At 46.4% G+C, this 18,605-nt stretch overlaps 2 protein-coding genes across 4 annotated transcripts in view; both read left to right on the plus strand.

The window, feature by feature from the left end:
• Positions 1–183: 183 nt before the first annotated feature.
• On the plus strand, positions 184–12,180 carry LOC115781124 (E3 ubiquitin-protein ligase arkadia-A). 2 transcript variants are annotated; one of them, XM_030730557.1, is made up of 11 exons: positions 184–315; positions 518–727; positions 3,138–3,195; positions 3,276–3,675; positions 4,348–4,442; positions 4,520–4,615; positions 4,690–4,765; positions 5,024–5,115; positions 9,747–9,871; positions 9,959–10,058; positions 11,981–12,180. In XM_030730557.1, exons 2-11 carry the CDS (start codon positions 594–596, stop codon positions 12,050–12,052), a joined length of 1,248 nt encoding a protein of 415 aa, XP_030586417.1. In that variant the 5' UTR covers positions 184–315; positions 518–593; the 3' UTR covers positions 12,053–12,180. The 2 variants fall into 2 exon arrangements, with proteins under 2 accessions (XP_030586417.1, XP_030586418.1); XM_030730558.1 differs by having other exon boundaries at positions 277–372.
• A 6,343-nt stretch (positions 12,181–18,523) lies between these two features.
• Positions 18,524–18,605, plus strand: part of LOC115781125 (E3 ubiquitin ligase BIG BROTHER-related-like) — a 37,598-nt gene continuing 37,516 nt past the window's right edge. For both annotated transcript variants that reach the window (XM_030730561.1, XM_030730559.1), the window contains exon 1: positions 18,524–18,598. In XM_030730561.1, the coding sequence (XP_030586421.1) occupies positions 18,580–18,598 (19 nt within the window). In that variant the 5' untranslated portion in view covers positions 18,524–18,579. The remainder of the gene's footprint in view (positions 18,599–18,605) is intronic.

Here is an 18,605-nt window from a genome sequence, read left to right on the forward strand (position 1 = left end):
AAAAAAATTTTTAATGTTGTTTTTCCTGCTGCCATTATTCTGAAAATCATCGTTCTGGGCTTCGCGTCCCTGTCGTTATGTTTAAATTTGGCGTTTAAATTAAATGTTTTATGAAACGATGAATGTGAAACCAGAAGAGAGATTAATCTGTTGTCTATGTGTAAAGCTGAAAGCCTTCCAGTCTGCTCGGAGGACTCTCGGAGACGTTTCGCGGTGACGCCGGAAATGCATGCTCTTACTGTGAAGTGCACTTCCTGTTTTGGTGTCAGCGGTGGACCGTCCGTTAGCGACACAGAAAAGGAGCGAAACTTTGAGGTGAGCGGCTCAGGTGTCGCGGTTTTAGTGTCGTTTCTGTGTAGCGGTGGAGATGAGGTGATTTTCCGTGTTTTTCGTGGTTTCGTTGGGCGGTGAGGTCTTTGTTTGCGCCTCCCTGAGCTAACAGAGCTAGCACACGACGCGGCTCGGTGCGCTTTTATTGAGACAGTTTTAACCTCTGATCTTTGCTTTCGTTCCTCAGATACATGATATGAGTCTGAATCTCAGGTGATTCGGGGACCAGGTGTTTGCCGGAGCTCGAGGAGCAAGAGGAGACCATGGAGGAGAAGTTAGCAGACAGCCCCTGTTCGTCGGAGCCGGACAGCCCCGGAGGTCTGAACCGAGGATGCCTGCTGGACCCGGAAGACGTCCTGTACCATGAGCTTCCCGTCATCGTCCCAGAAACCCCCAGGTACCCGAGACCCAGCGGGACTCACCACTGCACACATACAGGGGGTGCTGGTCAGGTTTCTCCTGCCAGAATGGGTGATGCACCCTGCAGTACACACAACTGCTGTGCAGTGAGTCCGAGTTGTGTTATTTGCCACAAACGTGCGTTTGTCTTTCATTGAGAGCATCATTAAAGAGATTAAACACACAGTAATAGGTGGCTCCAGAGTGTTGTGGTTTACACATATTGGCTTGGCAAGTGCAGCATTGCTGGTTCGATTTCAGTCGGCAGAGCATCTGATGTAAAAGTGCCAAATCAAACATGGAGAGGTGCTGGCTGTGGCGATCCTGTCACAAGGGAGGAGCCGAAAGCAGCTTTTTGTAGGTAAAATTGCTCTGCAACTTTTTTTTTTAGCAATGAAGAGGTTAACTCTTCTCAACCAAAATGTTTCTATTCTCGCTAATCGGCATTTTGAACTGCTGGCTTATACGTTCATAATGACGGCAGCCTTTGTAATGGCCTCACTTGTTCTTCTCACTTTCACTCAAGAAGAAGCACCAGGACTTTCCACATGTACAATAACAGCAGCTCGTAGTTCCCCTCGAGACAAGGATAACCCCATGAAGAAAGATGGCTGCAGAGGTGGGGATGGAGCGCAGTGAAAGCTGGCAAAGGGGCCAAAAGACGCTGCACCGAAATGCTGAAAACCTGGAAAACTGCAGGAGGCCATCTGGCTGCAGACCTGAATGCCTTCTACTGCAGGTTTCAGAGGGACACATTCACACCCATCATCCACCCCAGCCCAACAATAGCCCCCGTCACATCTCTGACTCTGTTGGACACCTGGTGATCGCAAAAGGACTACTTGTCTGCTCATGAAGACGTTTGAATGTCTGGTGTTGGCACACCTGAAGAGCATCACAGGATACCTGCTCAGCTCTCTGCAGTTCACTTGTGGATTATGCTCTCAGTATAGGACTGCCAAGGCACTTATGCAAGAACCCTGTTAGTAGATTTCAGCTCTCCCAGCTCCATGTATCTCCTGCCATCTGCCAGTGGACCACCAGCTTCCTGACAGACAGTAAACAGCAGGTGAGGTCAGAACAGGTGCCCCCCTGGGATGTGTCCTCTCCACACTGATGGCTGCGCGTCCAAGGACCAGGCCATTGAACTCAGAGTCTCACTCGCAGGTTCAGACGTGTGCCACTCAGTTAAACACCAAAACACTGCGTCTTAGCAGCTGTGGATGAAGGAGCGTGGACTGCTGGGCGTCAGAGATTGTTGTATTTAACTTCATGTGCTGCTTGTTGAGCTGCTGTTCAGTATTAAAAACTGCTCTATATGGGCGCCCGGGTGGCTCAGTGGTGGAGCAGGCGACCACATATATATACCGTGTTGCGGTGTGGGCACCACGGGTTTGAGTCCTGGCCTGTCGCCTGTGACTTCTTGTATCTTCCCCCTCGTTTCCTGTCTCCCGCTACTATCAATGAAAGCCGCTGTGGCCAAAAAATGCAAAAAAAACCAAAAACTGCTCTATGTAGGAAAAATCCTGTTACTACAACAGTATGTGGACACGAGTCAGTTGTTTCCTTTCACTATCAAACAGAAAGTGGACTGTTTGGAGTTAAAGGGGTTTTTCCAGCAGGATTCTTAGACTTTGACTTTCTGATTCCTCAAACTGTCAGCGAGAGAGTTCCTCTGAGACATTCGTCCTCTTAACGAAGGCGTCATTAACAGAAGAGGCTGAGTCACAATGACAAAGATGTATACTCCTCATGCATGAGCTGCTTAGCAGACAGCAGCAGCAGTCCTATTGGTTTGACCAAAGCATATGTGGTCAATGAAAGAAAAGTAAGAAACCAAAAACTCCACCTTAAGTGTTCCCGGCAACCTTCAGACAAGCTCAGTTTACACCACTGAGGAGGGACTCATCCTCCAGGATTTTAACCTGCACACAGTGCCTGAAATAGGCCGAGGTCAGGAGGAGAAGCCTCTCGCTGACATTTACAAAGCCAGACTTTTCAAATCAGGCCAAATCTGAGCGATAACATGACTGTCGGGGCCACTGAGTGAAGGAGGAAAAATACACGTTGTGTGCATATGGTTATATATGGGTACCACTGAGGCTTAAAACACACTGAAAACCTTGAAGATGATGATGAAGTAGGCAAGCTTCCTGTTAAATAGAGTAAATCATTTCATTTGACTTCATTCTCCATTTTCAGGTGACATTTATGTGTTTTATTGCTTATTTATTGTCTGTTTGCCTGGTAACTTAAAGAGGTCTTTGAAAGTCTTGAGCTGAACTCGTTTGTGTGCGGACACTGTGGACGTCACCTGCACACACGGAGACACGGGATACCAGCCGCCTGAGCTCAATCAAAGGCTTTCTTTTTTTGGTTTTGAGGTAAAATCTGTGTCTTTGCCCCAGCCCACAGCTCACCAAGCGGAGAAGGCGTCGGTGCGTCGTAGAGGAGCGTTTCAGCCCCGTGAGTCGCTGCGCTACGTGACTGATTCCCATCGTGATCAACTCTTCACTGCCCACTCACTGTTTTTAAATTATCCTCAGGTGCCGGTGAAGAGCTCTCCAGAACCAGAACGTCCCACCGCCAGCGAGCGATGTTTTTCACATAAATCTAAACGCCGGCGATTGGCCAAGCAGAGCGGCGGATTCGTTCCTGCCTCCTCTCTGAGGATGTGTCCTCTGGGCAGTTGGCTGGAGGCCCCACAGTCCATTGCATCCTGTTCATCCTCCTCATCATCCTCCTCTTCTTCCTCATCATCTTCATCATCTTCTTCCTACCTCAGACCAGTATCCGTCCTCCAGCCGAGACCAAATGAGACGAATACTTCAGCGTCACCGTCAGCATCACTGCCACCGGCAGTGCCGTTGAGCTCCGACTCTCTGTCCTTCCTCACCGAAGAGGAGAGAAGGTGGCTGAACGGTGACGAAGGAGGCGCCTCAGCAGGTATGAAGGGCTGGCTTGCAGACTTCCTGTCTGAAGCAGATTTCAGTTTTTTATATAAAAGCCACAAAGTGAAGCTGTTGCTTTCCACCAGAGTCCATTCACAAAAACATGAATTCAGCCTCATAGAAACCAGGAGCTGTTCTCCTGCTGCTGCTGTCACTGGTTAGCTGAGTTTGGATTATTGTGCACCTTTGGTGTTTTAATGGGTCCAGAGTAACAGCTTTGGGGTCGCCTGGTGAGAGGCATACAGAGAGGAGACACTCAGAGATCGTTTTTCCGTCAGGCTGTCAGTGTCTCAGAACCACAACCCTGCCTCCTCTGCTCCTGCTGTGATCACTGTCATCACCTTTTTCCAGCATTCATTCGTCTCTCAGCTGTCTCATCTCTGTATTTCCTGTATCTTCATCAATACTAAATGAAATAACCTTCATGTATATACATGAATGAACTTTATGACAAGTCTTTGAGCCGGTGACATGTGTTCTTTGGAGCACTCTTGAATAAATGTCACACAAAGTGACCAGGAAGTTAGATTTTCTGTGAGGTAGAAATCGCAGTTTTTCTCAGTGGAGTCTGGTGGAAGCTCTCCTTCTGCATTTATGATTAATTAAACAAAATCAACACAAGTCTGAATCATCAGCTGAACTCAGGATTTTTCTGTTTCTTCTGCAGCTGCGGCGGAGCAGATCGTCATCAGCGACGATGAGGAGGCCGCTGTTCGTTCACTGCAGATGGAGGAAGACGAGGCGCTGGCCCGAAGCCTCCAGGTAGACACCGACTCAGACACCGACGCCTCACCTGTGGCAGAGTGGACAGCTGTTCATGTTTCTGTTTGTTCCTTCAGGCTCAGTTTGACCGCGAGGAGTCTGAGTTGCACAGCAGACACCAACATCATCATCATCACCACCACCATCATCTTCATCAGGAGAGCCACCACCCAGTAAGGCAGAATAAAGGAAGTATGCAGATGTTTTGGTTTGATTTGGTGACTGAGGTGTGAACTTCTCTCTGCAGTTTTATCCCTACATGGAGCCCCGCTGGATGTCTCAGGTGCTCGCTGCCGTCTCTCCTCTGGTGGGGCTTGAAGAAGGTAAGGACCAGAGCATCAGGCAGAAACACTCCAGAGCTGTGGGAGTAAAACCGCAGAGACATTATTGACATTTAAAAGAGCATTTTAGTCACATCTCATTCAACCAGAGCCCGCTCAAACCTGATTGGTCAATAGAACAGCAGGTAAAACTGGATCTGTGTCTTTATTCTTCATGTCACTCTGCACACATCTGTTTTAGAGCTTTAATCGGATTTCAGTCATTTCACTTCTTGTGATGCAGCTGATGTGTTTCCACAGACCTGATTGGTCAACGCAGAAGACGTGGGCGGAGCAGGAGGAGGAACGCCATACATGATTTTTCAGACGACCTTCAGGGAAACGACTACGAGGTGAGGAAGAGGAGAGCGTGGATTCTTTTAACCCTTTAATAACTCCACGGCCGTAGCGAGATTATAGTCATTTAACTGACTCTGGTGTCACTCTCCTCTGCACGTTACGGCTTGTTAGCCAGGTTGGAAAATAAATGGGGGCTCATCTGGGATTTGAACCCAGAACCTCTCACAATCTGCCTCAAAAGACTGTGACAAAGGAGGGAGAGCACACATTTGCATAAAATGAAGTGACCATTAGTATGATTGAGTGTCTCCATGCATAAGGAAAGACCCCATGAGAGGTTCTGGTGGGCCTGCTTTATACCGTTATTCCTGCTAAGGAATTCACTCCTAATTCTTTTTCCCATTTCTGTTTCACTCACAGTGGGGGAAATACTTCTTTGATCTTCTCCTGAACTTCTAAGTTTGCTCACTTACAAAGAAATGAACAGTTAGTTTTTATGGTAGTTTAATTTGAATGGAGACAGACTATCAACCAAAAATCCAGAAAAAGACATCACATAAAAGTTATAGATTGATTTTCATGTCACTGAGTGTAAGTATTTGATTACAACCAGTCAGAATTCTGATGCCCACAGACGGCTGATTACAGATTATACTCAATCAATCAATTAATTATAGATCCTGTGCAGGGCCGTACAAACTCAGACTCAAAGCCTGTTGGACCTGAGCCGTAAAGCGTGCTCGCAGGCGAGAGGGGTTCGATCTGGAGATAAGGTTCGGTTCTGCACGGTGAGGACGGTAACTAATGAATTTGGAATATTGGATTACTGAATGGTTCCCCAGTGAGACTGAAGGCTGTTGGAAAAAAAAACAAGCAGCCTGTTCCAAAACAACATCTGCATTATCAGGAATTCTGCTCCCTAGCTGGCCTTGGGCTGGAAATCATATCTCTCCAGGCCTATGTGTGACGGTTGCTCTCCCCCTCAGCCCTCTCTGTGATCTGTGAAGCTGGATCTGGTGTACCACGGCCGCTGATGAACTTCCACCACTATCAGTGATCTGTTTTGGCTAGGAGCTGGCATCTGGGCTCCACAATGCCCCCACCCTCTCGTCTCCGTCTGCATCCCCTCCTGACCCTGACCATACCCACCATATTGCTATCCTGGCTTTAAATGTGCAAATATGCTTTTGCTGAGGTGTTTTTTGGAACCTCGTACGGTGTTTATAATGAATACAGTACGAGATGATTTTTTTGAACCTACCTATCCCAGTGTATCTCTTTCTGTTCTTCTGCTAAAGGTAGCGCCGGGAAGACGGCTGCATGACCTCGGACACCTGTCCCCCCGTGTTTCTGTTTGTGTTTGTTGTATTCTTGGATGGGTGCTCTGTTAACTGCAATTTCCAATGTGTGAACCTGTTCACCCACATGGCAATAAAACCTTCATTCATTCATTCATTCATTCATTCATTCATTCATTCATTCATCCATCCTCCTGATCTCAGCTCGAGACACCTGTCCACAGAATCAGTTTCTTCCAGTTCCTCCTCTCCACCTCCACGGGCAAAGACCAAAGAGCTGTCAAAGGACATCAGGGACAAGACTGTAGACCTGCACGAGGCTGGACTGGGCGACGAGACCATCAGCAAGAAGCTCGGTGAGAACTGTTGGTGGGATTATTTGGAGATGGAAGAGATATAAAATGTCCATCAGTCGGCCTCAGTCTGGAGCTCCACGCAAGATCCTGCCTCATGGAGTGAGGACGAGGAAGGTGGTGGATCAGCCCAGAACTACACGGGAGGAGCTTGTTAATGATCTGAAGGCAGTTGGGACCACAGTTGGTAACACACTGTACCAAAGTGGACTGAAAACCTGCAGGACCCACAACGTCCCCCCACTCAAGAAGGCACAGGTACAGGCCCGTCTTAAGTTTGCCAGTGAACATCTAAACGACTCAGAGAAGGTTTGGGAGGAAGTGCTGAGTATGACCCAAAGAACAGCATCCCCACAGTCAAGGAGGTGAAACATGATGCTTTGGGTTTCTCTGCTGAGGGTGCAGAAGACTTCACTGCATTGAGGGAACAGTGGACGGGGCCGTGTACCGTAAAATCTCAGAGGAGAACCTCTGTCCTTCAGCCAGAACACTGAAGATGGGTCGTGGATGGGTCTTCCAGCACGACTATAGCTCAAAACATACCACCAAGCCAACAAAGGAGGGGCTAAAGAAGAAGCACATGAAGGTCATGGAGTGGCCACCAGGCCACTCCATGACCTTCATGATGCCAGTCTCCAGATCTCAGTCCTACAGAAAATCTGTGAAGGAGCTGAAGCTTCGCGTTGCCAAGTAGCAGCCAAGAAACCTGAAGGATTCAGAGGGTTTGTGTGAGGAGGAGCCAACCAACATCCCTCCTGAGATGCAACCAAACCTGGAGACCAACTCCAAGAGACGTCTCACTGCTGTGCTTGGTAAGACGTTTCTCCTCCAAGAACTAGCTTGGAGATCAAACACTTATTTCACTCAATGACGTGAAAATCCATTTATAACTTTTATAAATGTCTCCATTCAAATAAAACTACCAAAAAAAGTAGAGACTGCTCATTTCTTTGTAAACTTGTAAATTCAGCTGGGATCAAATCGTGTACCAGCACGTTGTCCAGATAAACAGCTGTTCAGGAGTCAGTGAAATGTGTCCGTGTGTTGTGTAAACCAAACCCATGACTGTGCACGAGTCGAGACCAGATGCTCTGACAAAAGCAGATATTTCCTGATTTCTGGGAGTTCGTGGAACGTGCCAGTTCTTCACTCAACCTTGTTCACCTACCAGTTTGGCCAGTATAGTCTTCAGGCAGAGGCAGAGTGTAAGGATCAGCCTTAGACGGTGCATTTACTCTGCAGAAATCTGAACAACGCTGCAGAGGCGTCCCACATTTTTCAACCAGCAGACAAGGAGAAGCCCAATTTGACCTTCACCTTCAGCCACTTTTCAGACTGTGAAATCTTTGCAGTTAGTCAAAGTTACCTTTGTAAGTGTGTCCTCAAACTAAGATGGATAACTTCAGTGACCAACAACACATCCTCCCTCCCACTCAAAGCTCTCTGCTTCACTGTACAAGCAGACACATTTCTCTGGATGTCTGAGGATTGGATCAGATTAGATAAAACTTTATTAATCCCTTTAGGAAGGTTCTGTCAGGGAAATTAAAGTTCCAGTGGCAGCTTTTACAGGTAACAGGCACACAAACACAGCAGAAATCACAATAAACAAACATATTGCATAAATAATAAAACAGACAAGTATTTCTTTATGTTGTGTTGTGGTTGGGCTCAGGCTGCCCCCTCTTCCTCCCCAAAGAGGAGTTGTACAGTCTGATGAGGGACAAAGGAGTTTTTCAGTCTGTTAGTCCTACACTTGGGAAGCAGCAGTCTGTCACTGAACAGGCTCCTCTGGCTGCTGATGCCAGTGTGCAGAGGGTGACTGGCATCATCCATAATGTCCAGTAGTTTGTCCATAGTCCTCTTCTCTGCCACCATCAGCAGAGTCCAGTTTCACACTGACCACAGAGCCGGCCGGCCTGCTCAGTTTGTCCAGCCTGCAGGAACTCCAGGAGTTTCCTGCAGATGTTAAAAAAACCGCAGCCTCCTCAGGAAGTACCGCCTGCTCTGGCCCTTCCTGCACAGATGTTCTGTTGTGCATGTCCCGTCCAGCTTGCTGTTTAACCACGGTCCAAGGTAGTTGTAGGTGTCTACAGCCTCCACCTCCACTCCCTCAATAAGAACTGGTTGTGAGCTTGATCTGGACTTCCTAAAGTCAATGATCAGCTCCTTGGTCTTTGAGGTGTTGAGCTGCAGGTGGTTCCTGTGGCAGCAGACAGCAAAGTCCCTCACCACGCTCCTATACTCCTCTCTGTCATCCCTGATACACCCACAATGGCTGCGTCATGTTTCTCAAAGCGCTGGTACACATGGCTCATCCCAGCCTGAGAGTTTTCCAGGAGTCTGTTACAATCTGTGCTGAAAACCACTCACACAATCTATCGAGTTGTCCGAGGTTCATCCTGAAGCACTGCTGAAGGTCCTCCTGGTGACTCTTCCTCCCCGTCCCCATTCATTTCTGTCCGGGTTTGGTGGAGTCTCGCTGATGCACCTGAAGTCTGCGTCATGCTTTATGTTCAGCTGCTTAAGGACAAACAGATGAAAAGTTTCCCCCTGAATAATCTTTGGTGTCCCAAATATAGAACAAGAGTCGAGGATCGATGGACGACAGCGTGCTGCCCGCTGCACACCATCATCAACGCCATCTGTTTTAAGCATGTGTGGTCATTTTTCTCTTGTTCCTGTGATTTGTTCTTTATGTTAATTTTTATTTTAAAATGTGGTGGTTTCTTCTTTTTATATACTTTAACTGTTTTTTGCTGTAAGGTTTCACTCTGTACATTTTTCACCTAAGTTTGGTCCTAACTTTCCCTCTCTGTAATCTTTATATCATTTAAAGTTTTCTTTCCCGTACTCTATGCGTCCTCTTCTGTTTTCTGTCGTGCACTGTATCACACTGTTGTATTAAAGGTGATTCAGAATCATACAGCAGGTAAACTTTATTTCGTCATGAATCTGTGTGTATATACAAGTCACCACCAGAGGGCGGGCTCCCTGGCCAGTGTGACTGTAATCCCTCTGCTCGTCTTTCAGGCTCTCCTGGCGTTCGAGGAGCGTCAGGGTGCCGTGGTGTCCAAGAAGCTGAGTCGGGGGGAGATCCAGAGGTTTCCCACCAAAGTGTTCCAGGGATCCACTGGCAGCAGTGGGGGGAGCATGCAGTGAGTCTTTGAGCTCGCCATTTATAACGCTGAAATTAAACCCTGAACCTGCATGTTTAACCCTTCTGTCTGCTGATTGGTTGGCAGGTGTCAGATCTGTTGCTGTGACTATGCCGAAGGCGAGAAGCTGAGGATGCTGCCCTGTTTCCATGACTACCACGTCCAGTGTATCGATCGATGGCTGAAGGTAATGCCCCGCCGTGTCTCTGACCCCGTCTCCTGACTCCCCCCGGTTACTGCTGACCTCACAGGGTGCGCTGCGTTCCCGCAGATTGATGAAACGTCCTAAAAATGAAAGTCATGAAGAATGAGGTCTTCAACTTCCGGTAATGTACAGTGGCTTGCAAAAGTATTCACACCCCTTGAACTTTTCCATATTTTGTCACATTACAACCACAAACATAAATATATTTCACTGGAATTTTTTATAAATAAAAAACTGAACAGTGTGGTGTGCAAAAGTATTGAGCCCCCCTGAGTCAATACTTTGTGGAACCACCTTTTGCTGCAGTTACAGCTGCAGGTCTTTTAGGGTTTGTCTCCACCAGCTTTGAACATCTAGTGACTGAAATTTTTGCCCATTCTTCTTTGTAAAACAGCTCAAGCTCAGTCAGATTAGATGGAGAGCGTTTGTGAACAGCAGTTTTCAGATCTTGCCACAAACTCTGGATTGGGTTTAGGTCTGGACTCTGACTGGGCCGTTCTAACACATGAATATGTTTGGTTTGAAACCATTCCATTGTAGCCCTGCTTTATGTTTAGGGTCGTTGTCCTGCTGGAAGGTAAACCTCCGCCCCAGTCTCAAGTCTTTTGCAGACTCCAGCAGGTTTTCCTCCAAGATTGTCCTGTATTTGGCTCCATCCATCTTCCCATCAACTCTGACCAACTTCCCTGTCCCTGCTGAAGAGAAGCAGCCCCAGAGCATGATGATGCTGCCACCACCATATCTGACAGTGGGGATGGTGTGTTCAGAGTGATGTGCAGTGTTAATTCTCTGCCACACGTAGCGTTTTGCATTTTGGTCAAAAAGTTCAGTTTTGGTCTCCTCTGACCAAAGCACCTTGTTCCACATGTTTGCTGTGTCTCCAACATGGCTTCTGGCAAACTGCAAACGGACTTTTTATGGTTTTCTTTTAACAATGGCTTTCTTCTTGCCGCTCTTCCATAAGGACCACATTTGTGCAGTGCACAACTAATAGTTGTCCTGTGGACAGATTCCCCCACCTGAGCTGTGGATCTCTGCATTTGGTCCAGAGTCACCATGGGCCTCTTGGCTGCATCTCTGATCGGTGCTCTCCTTGTTGGGCCTGTAAGTTTAGGTGGACGGCCTTGTCTTGGTAGGTTTACAGTTGTGCCGTACTCTTTCCATGATAATGGATTGAACAGTGCTCTGTGAGATGTTCAAAGCTTGGGAAATCTTTTTATAGCCTAAGCCTGCTTTAAACTTCTCCACAACCTTCTTCCTGACCTGTCTGCTGTGTTCTTTGGACTTCATGATGCTGTTTACTCCCCAATATTCTCTTAACCAACCTCTGAGGCAGTTACGGAGCAGCTGTATTTGTACTGAGATTAGATTACACACAGGTGGACTCTTTGTAGTCATTAGCAGTCATCAGGCAACTTCTGAATGCAATTGGTTGCACTCAGAGAAAAGGGGGCTCAATACTTTTGCACTTTTCAGTTTTTTATTTGTAAAAAAAATGTTTTGAATCATGTATAATTTTCTTTCCACTTCACAATTGTAACCACTTTGTGTTGGTCTTTCACATTAAATTCCAGTGAAATATATTTATGTTTGTGGCTGTAATGTGACAAAATATGGAAAAGTTCAAGGGCTATGAATACTTTTGGAACCCACTGTACCTGCAGGTAATAAATGTGTCGCTGGAGTGTTTAAGCTGGGAGGTAAGAAATGTTCCAGCCAATCAGAGACAGGAGGATTGTTTTAGGCATCTTCAGACGTGTTCTCACTACAGGAAGTGCTCACCATGGCTGAGGTCAGGGGGCTGTGTGTATAGGAGGGGGCGGGATGAGTGATGACGCCTCACTGGCTGTAAATCAGCTGCTCTGTCTCACTGTGGGAGTTCTCACTGTGTTTCTCCTCCTCAGGATAACACCACCTGTCCCATCTGCAGAGCCAACTTGGCCGACGGAGATGCCGTGGCCCCCCCCGACCTCTGACCTCATTTCTACTGTTTTCTGTCGGAGCAGACGGATTTATGTCTCCCTGAAGGACGACTCAGACTTTTTTTTTAACACTTTTATTTAAAGGTTTGGGTGCTCATGTGACTGCAGGAATAAAACAATAAAACCTCAGAGCTGTTTGTGTTTTCACTGCACAGTCTGAGTGCGTGGCCAGCGTTCATCCTCTGCATCGCCCCGTGCTTCCTCAGGTAGCAACGTGCCTCCTTTGGGGCCCTTCAGGTTGAGGAGGACGGTTCGATTTGGTTTGTGCGTGTCAGCCTGACCTCCAGTTTCCTGCTGGGTGGATTCAGTAAATGAACTCAGTATGTAACTGAGAAAAGCATAAAAACTGGCCTTCAGAGAGAGCAAACACCATCTCAGCTTCTTTCTGATGAAGTTGTGATTGATTACTTTGGTTTTTTTTGTGTGATTTGGTGCTTCAGTCGGTTAGTTTGAGTCCACATGAGAAGATTCGTCATCAAAACGTCACCAGAAAGTCCGATCTTCTGTGAGGAGCTGATTTTCTTTCCCTGGTGTCTTTGAAGAGTGTGACTTCTTAATGTGTGGATTCCACAAATCAGCTTTGTCAGCTGGTAAGCACATATTTTAACCATTAAGGCAGCAGAAAAAAGGAGTTTTATATTATGCATGGTTAGCGTGCACAATCAAAGTGCTTCACCTTTCAGCTGCTCCTTTAAGGCGTCTCCACAGCGGATCCTCTACCTCTATCACCCCCTATCCCAGCATCCTCCTCTGTCACTCAACCCTCCTCATGTCCTCCTTCACTGCATCTGTCAGTCTTCTCTGAGGTCTTCACCATCATCCCTCCTCTGCACGTCCAAATCGTCTCAGCCTCTCTCCAAGCTGCCTGAGTCCCTCTCCTTTCTAATCCTGTCCATCCTGCTCGCTCTCCGGTGTGGATCGGCCAGTTATTCCTGTAGAGGAAGTCTGGACCTGCTCTGCGCTTAAAGGGTCTGAATTTCTGATTCTGAGGGGTGTTCCCTAACAGGCAATGCAGAAACTGTTTAAGCCGGTGGTGAGGGGACTCCCCTAGGTCTAACTGCCTTCCTCTGATGAAACACTGCCTGAGTAGCCTTGCAGGTGTGATTCGACAGCCACGCCCAGTAAGGAAGCTCCCCTCTGCCATCCTCCTCTTGGTAATGTAGGTAGGTGTAGTGGCCAGCAAAGAAATGAGCCCCAGGGATCTGTTAACAGCTACAGTAACCTATAAGAACTATTGAAGAGATGTAACATTCACAAGGTTTCCTTTAAAGAGTTTGACTTTAAATGCAGACAGGATATTTTATTTAAGCAGGATAGCAGAAGCCGAGCAAAAGCTCAGTCAATAAGAATTGCATAAATCACCTGAATTTAATCCTAACTAATGGACTCCATGCTAATGCTGGTTTGTGATATGATCTAGGTAAGGTAAAGACCCTACAATAATACAGAGAAAACCCAACAGTCAAAACGACCTCCTGTGAGCAGCACTTGGTGACAGTGGGAAGGAAAAACTCCCTTTAACAGGAAGAAACCTCCATCAGAACCAGGCTCAGGGAGGGGGGGTCATCTGCTGAGACTGAGGTGGGGCTGAGGGGAGGGAGACAGGACAAAAGATCTCTACCCAGTCTTGGGTAGAGATGAGCCGGGGGATTTCACACCTTTTAACACATTGAACATCTGAGCATCTTCAGCTCGACCTCCCGTCTTTGTGTCAGAGCCTCCGTCTTCAAACCATCCATCAGGTCTCACTGCCATCCTGGAAACCTTCCCTTTCACTCTGGCTGCTCTCCTGTCACAGATCACCCCTGAAACTCGTCTCCACCCTGCTGCACCCTCTTCTTTATCTCTCTTTGGATGGTTGCCCCCAGGTAATTAAACTCCTCCACCTTCACTCCCTCTGCTCCTTCCATACCCACCTTCCCACCTGTCTCCCTCTCATTCACACACATGGATTCTGTCTTGCTTCTACTGACTTTCATACCTCCACCTCTGCAGGCTCTCCTCCACCTGCTCCCTACTCTCACTGCAGATCACAGTGTTGTCTGCAAACATTATAGTACACAGAGACACCTGCTGACCTCATCTGTCAGCCTGTCCATCATCATCATCATGCATATCCTACCACAACTCCTCTCTCAGCAGCCTCTCATCTGCTTTCTCTGGATCCACAAAGACACTGAAGCTCCTTCTGACCTTCTCCAACTTCTCCACCAAACATCACATCTGCAGAGCTTGTCTCAGCATGAAGCCATCCTGCTGCTCACTGATCCTCACCTCTCTTCTTGCCCGAGCTTCAGCAGCTGTTTCTAGGGTAAAATACAGAATCATTCTTTATTTGGCAATTAAATGTTGCGTCCCGTATTGAACTGATACGGGACGCGATTTGTTCCGTATTTTCAAAAATGTCCCATACTCATCTCTGTCACACACACATCAACGATAAATGTGACAATTAAGCACAGAAAAAAATACAGGAAATACTAAGGCCAGCAAAATTGTCATGGATCCTCTTAGGACCCCCTGCTGCTGTCACGTTTCCTAGCGACACATGTCTCACATTCGCGCCTTTTAAAAATGTCCGCTACTACACCGACACTCCACCACATCCCCAGAAACGTATGCAGAGATACAGACGTGAGTGGGCAGATGCACATCCATGGCTGAACAGCGTCAGGGGGGATGAGTTTAACGCAAACTGTAACATTTGTCAGCGAGTATGTTGAGTGCGCACGGCGGGCTGTCTGATATAAGGCACTGCAGAAAGGTCAGAGGTCAGAAAAGCCAGGAATCAGTGTCACAGTGCTCACACCACAGTCACCTCCGGACACTGATATGGTACAGAACATTATGTTATTACTGATTCAGTTTCCTGTTGTGCTTTAGCAGACTATTGTGGTTTGATTGATTCTTTAGGATGTTGAGTCTGAATGATCATTAATTGAATATACAGTAGTATTAGTATACATATATATGGCCACTGAAAGAACAAATCATGCCAGTAGATTAACAGATTAGTCAATAGATTCTTGAGACTTTTGCAAAATCATGTCCCACCAAATTGTCACCATGTCACCACATGGTGACAGTTTTAACAAATATGTAAAAAGCAAACATATTTTTTGTAAAAGTTACTTACTGCAGCTTTAAGAGTTACTTTAAGTTCTCAGCTTGTTTAGTTCATTAGCGCACATGCTACACAAACAGATCAGATTAGGTGCTGCTGTCATGTGGTAGATCATACAGTATTTCATTTACTAGATTAACTGTGCAATAACTTGTGCAGAAGTTGTGTTTCATTCCACTTTGTTATATATTTGCATGTAATGTAGCCTTATTTAACAGCACTTTATATGCAACAATCTTTCACAATAAAGTCTTCATTGCTAAAAAAGTATTTAATGTTATACAAATACGAATACCTTTATTAGTCCCACAATGGGGAAATTACAGTTAACAGAACACCCATCCAAGAAACACAAACATAGAGACAAACACAAACAGGGGGGGCAGGTGTCTGAGGTCATACAGCCGTTTTTCCGCCGCTACCTCTTAGCAGGAAAACAGAAAGAGATACACTGGGATAGGTAGGTTCAAAAACATCATCTGGTACTGTGTTCATTATGAACACCTTACGAGGTTCCAAAAAACACCTCAGCAAAGCAGCAGCACATTTAAAGCCTGGAGAGCACTAGGGTGGGTAGGGGAGGGGCTGCCAGCGGAGACGAGCAGGATACTGTGATGGCCAATCAGCTTCCAGACCAGCAGTTCATGATCATGTTCATGATAAGATGGTACAGTCAGCCTTGGTTGCCAGGATACCAGTTCATACAGGTCACAACACGGGGCGGGGGGGAAGAGCATCTGTTTACAAACATCTCCAGGAGACGATTTAGACAGACAGCATCCAAGGCCGTCTGGGAGCCAAACTCCAAATACTGCAATTGTTTTGGTTCAGGCCGTCATAACTCTTTGCTGACAGACTTACAGTTTTCTGGTTACCTCTCAGAAGTCCAATAATCTGAATTTGGTTCTACTCCGCCACACAGAACAGAGACTCCAACACTCCTGCAGATGTAATTCATTTCGATTCAGCTCTGCTGAGTCTGATTGAGTTCGTACTGTTTCTGCATCCCTCATAGGCAGCCTTACTAGGGCCTGAACAGCTGCCCGGATACCAGGTATCCCCAGGTCCAATTTGGGAAAAGAAATCCTGGTATCAATATAAATGCCACGTCCACACAGTGCAGCCAGGAACGTTATCTTCCATCCTCACAGGAATCCATAACATAGCCAGCCGGGTGTGTAGTTGGACCAGAGGAAAGAGGGTTCCCCTTCTCCCAATCTCCGCGTAATGAGAATTTGGCCATCAGTAGTGTTGAGAGACCAGCTGACCAGATCCATAATTTAATTTCCAGTTCGGGGATGTGTGAAGAGACGCTCTAAGCAGCGAAGCAGCAAAAAGCAGGGGTAGATAGGGAAGGCTGGGGAGAATAGAAAAAAGCGTCCGTCTCCACCGAGAGCAGGAAAGAACGACTAATGGCTTTCGTTATCACCCATTTACAAAATACACAACATCAAATGTGAATCAGGCAACCCTAGCTGTTTCCCATGTCCTAACCTGCTGCATTCATGCATGTTCACCACCTTTATAAAATCCTGGTATCATTTCAGGCCAGACAGTGCAGCATCCTGGACATGTAGACCCCAACTGCATGTGAATTAGACATGTATTTTTCATGGGTTATGTACCATTGTGATCTTACTGTAGGAGCCTCTAGACAATGAAACGCTCCACATGCCAGAGGCCGGTTACAGCACAGAGAGTGTAGGTTTGAATCTGCTGGTTGTCTGAGGAGTTTGCAGAGGTGGTGAGGAGAAAGTTTTCCTCCTTTCAGCCACATTTAGATGTAAACGAACGTAAAAGACGTCTTCAGCTTCGTGTTTTTGCTGGTGGGCAACATACCTGAGGATACCCTGCAGTCAGGTGACACATCCCACTCCTACATTATGGCCCTGATCTCATCAGCTGCACCGGCCAAAGATGGCAGATGTGGCAAAAGTACAGATATTGTGTACTTAAGTAGAAGTACAAGTACTTGTGTTAAAAACTACTTTGGTAAAAGTTCAACTCCTTTACTTAAGTAAAAGTAAAAAGTACAGGCTCTGAAATGTACTCAAAGTAAGAAAGTAAAAGTACCAGGTTGTAGAAATGTTGGATTCAGTGAATGAATCTCAGCATCAGCAGCTTTGATTCAATCTCATCTCTGCTGCACTGATGTAACCTGTAACTCTGACCATAAACACAGCCTCTGTGCACCAACACACTGCTTTACTGTAAATACAGTACAACAAGCTAACCTGTTTATTACACACTAAACTGCAGTATTTTCATACAATCTTTGAATAACACAAAGTCAGCATACTTCAGTTTGTTTTGCAGTCCTTCCCTTTAAACCTAACCTCTCTTCTTCCTCTCCTGTCCTCTTTCTCCATCTCTGAGTGAACTTCTCTAAGAAAGTAAAAGTATCTCCTTGGAGGACGTTTCTACCTCTTTCTTCCATCTTCCTCCATCTGAGTGAAGTTATCGCTCATTCTTTGCTCTCCCTGAAATACAGCAGCTCTTCTTTTAGCTCGCAGACACACTGTGTGACAAACTGCACACACTTTGTGTGTTTGCTGATATTTGTTGAGCATTTAGAAATGTTGCATTTAAAATTACTACACGTTACTCCCTTTATGCTCGCTCCTCTTCAGTAGCGCTAGCTAAGATGCTGGAAGTATGGACTCGGTCCGGCCTGCTATAACACCTGATTATAGGGCTATAAATGATACTTTAATTATACGGTTTTGCCTCTTTCATCTGTTTGTATGCGATAAGCCCCGTGATGGAGGACACGCCGGTAGGATGGTCTCTTATGTGTTATCGTTCCTCCACTGAGGCTCAGGTCGTTGGATGTTTGAAGGCACGCTGACCGGAAATAAAAACTTCTCTCAGACATGTTAAACATAAAGTAACGAGTCTGTCTGAAAATGTCAGAAGTAGAAAGTACAGATACTTGTGTAAAAATGTAGGGAGTAAAACTTAAAAGGAGTCAGAAAAATAAATACTCAAGTACAGATACATGAAAAATCTACTTAAGTACATAATGAAGTATTTGTACTTCGTTACTTCCCACCTCAGAAAGATGGTGATGCTGTGCTGAACTGGAATAGTGGGTGTGTGGGTATGTGGGTGGGGACTGTGGAGAAGGATGAAATGGTTTTAGTCTGTTTAAAGGTGCTGTTGGAGAACTGAAGAAGCTGAGCCGTTCAGGTCTAATGACAGAAAGAAAAAGTCTACTTTTATCTTTCTCCCAAATCTCCAAATCAGAGCAAAGCCACGCTCAGAAAAGCCAGGTGGGTTAGACACGTGGAAGGGGGAGGGGCAGGGTAAGGGGTGTGGTTTGTGTGGTCGGAGCGCCTCCCACTCCTGCACTGACTGCCACTCTCAGCCTCCTTCTGAGCCTGACTCTGCAGCCGCAATGCAGACCTCCAGACAAGGTAGGTC

Source organism: Archocentrus centrarchus, chromosome 6, assembly GCF_007364275.1.
Source record: "Archocentrus centrarchus isolate MPI-CPG fArcCen1 chromosome 6, fArcCen1, whole genome shotgun sequence".
Lineage (NCBI taxonomy): Eukaryota > Metazoa > Chordata > Actinopteri > Cichliformes > Cichlidae > Archocentrus > Archocentrus centrarchus.

Excerpts from the sequence above, each read along its gene's own strand:
- LOC115781124 (XM_030730557.1), top strand. The coding sequence starts at position 594 with ATGGAGGAGAAGTTAGCAGACAGCCCCTGTTCGTCGGAGCCGGACAGC. Across the intron at positions 4,616-4,689 it reads ATCAGGAGAGCCACCACCCA|TTTTATCCCTACATGGAGCC; the intron begins GTAAGGCAGAAT and ends TTCTCTCTGCAG. Across the intron at positions 10,059-11,980 it reads GTATCGATCGATGGCTGAAG|GATAACACCACCTGTCCCAT; the intron begins GTAATGCCCCGC and ends TCTCCTCCTCAG.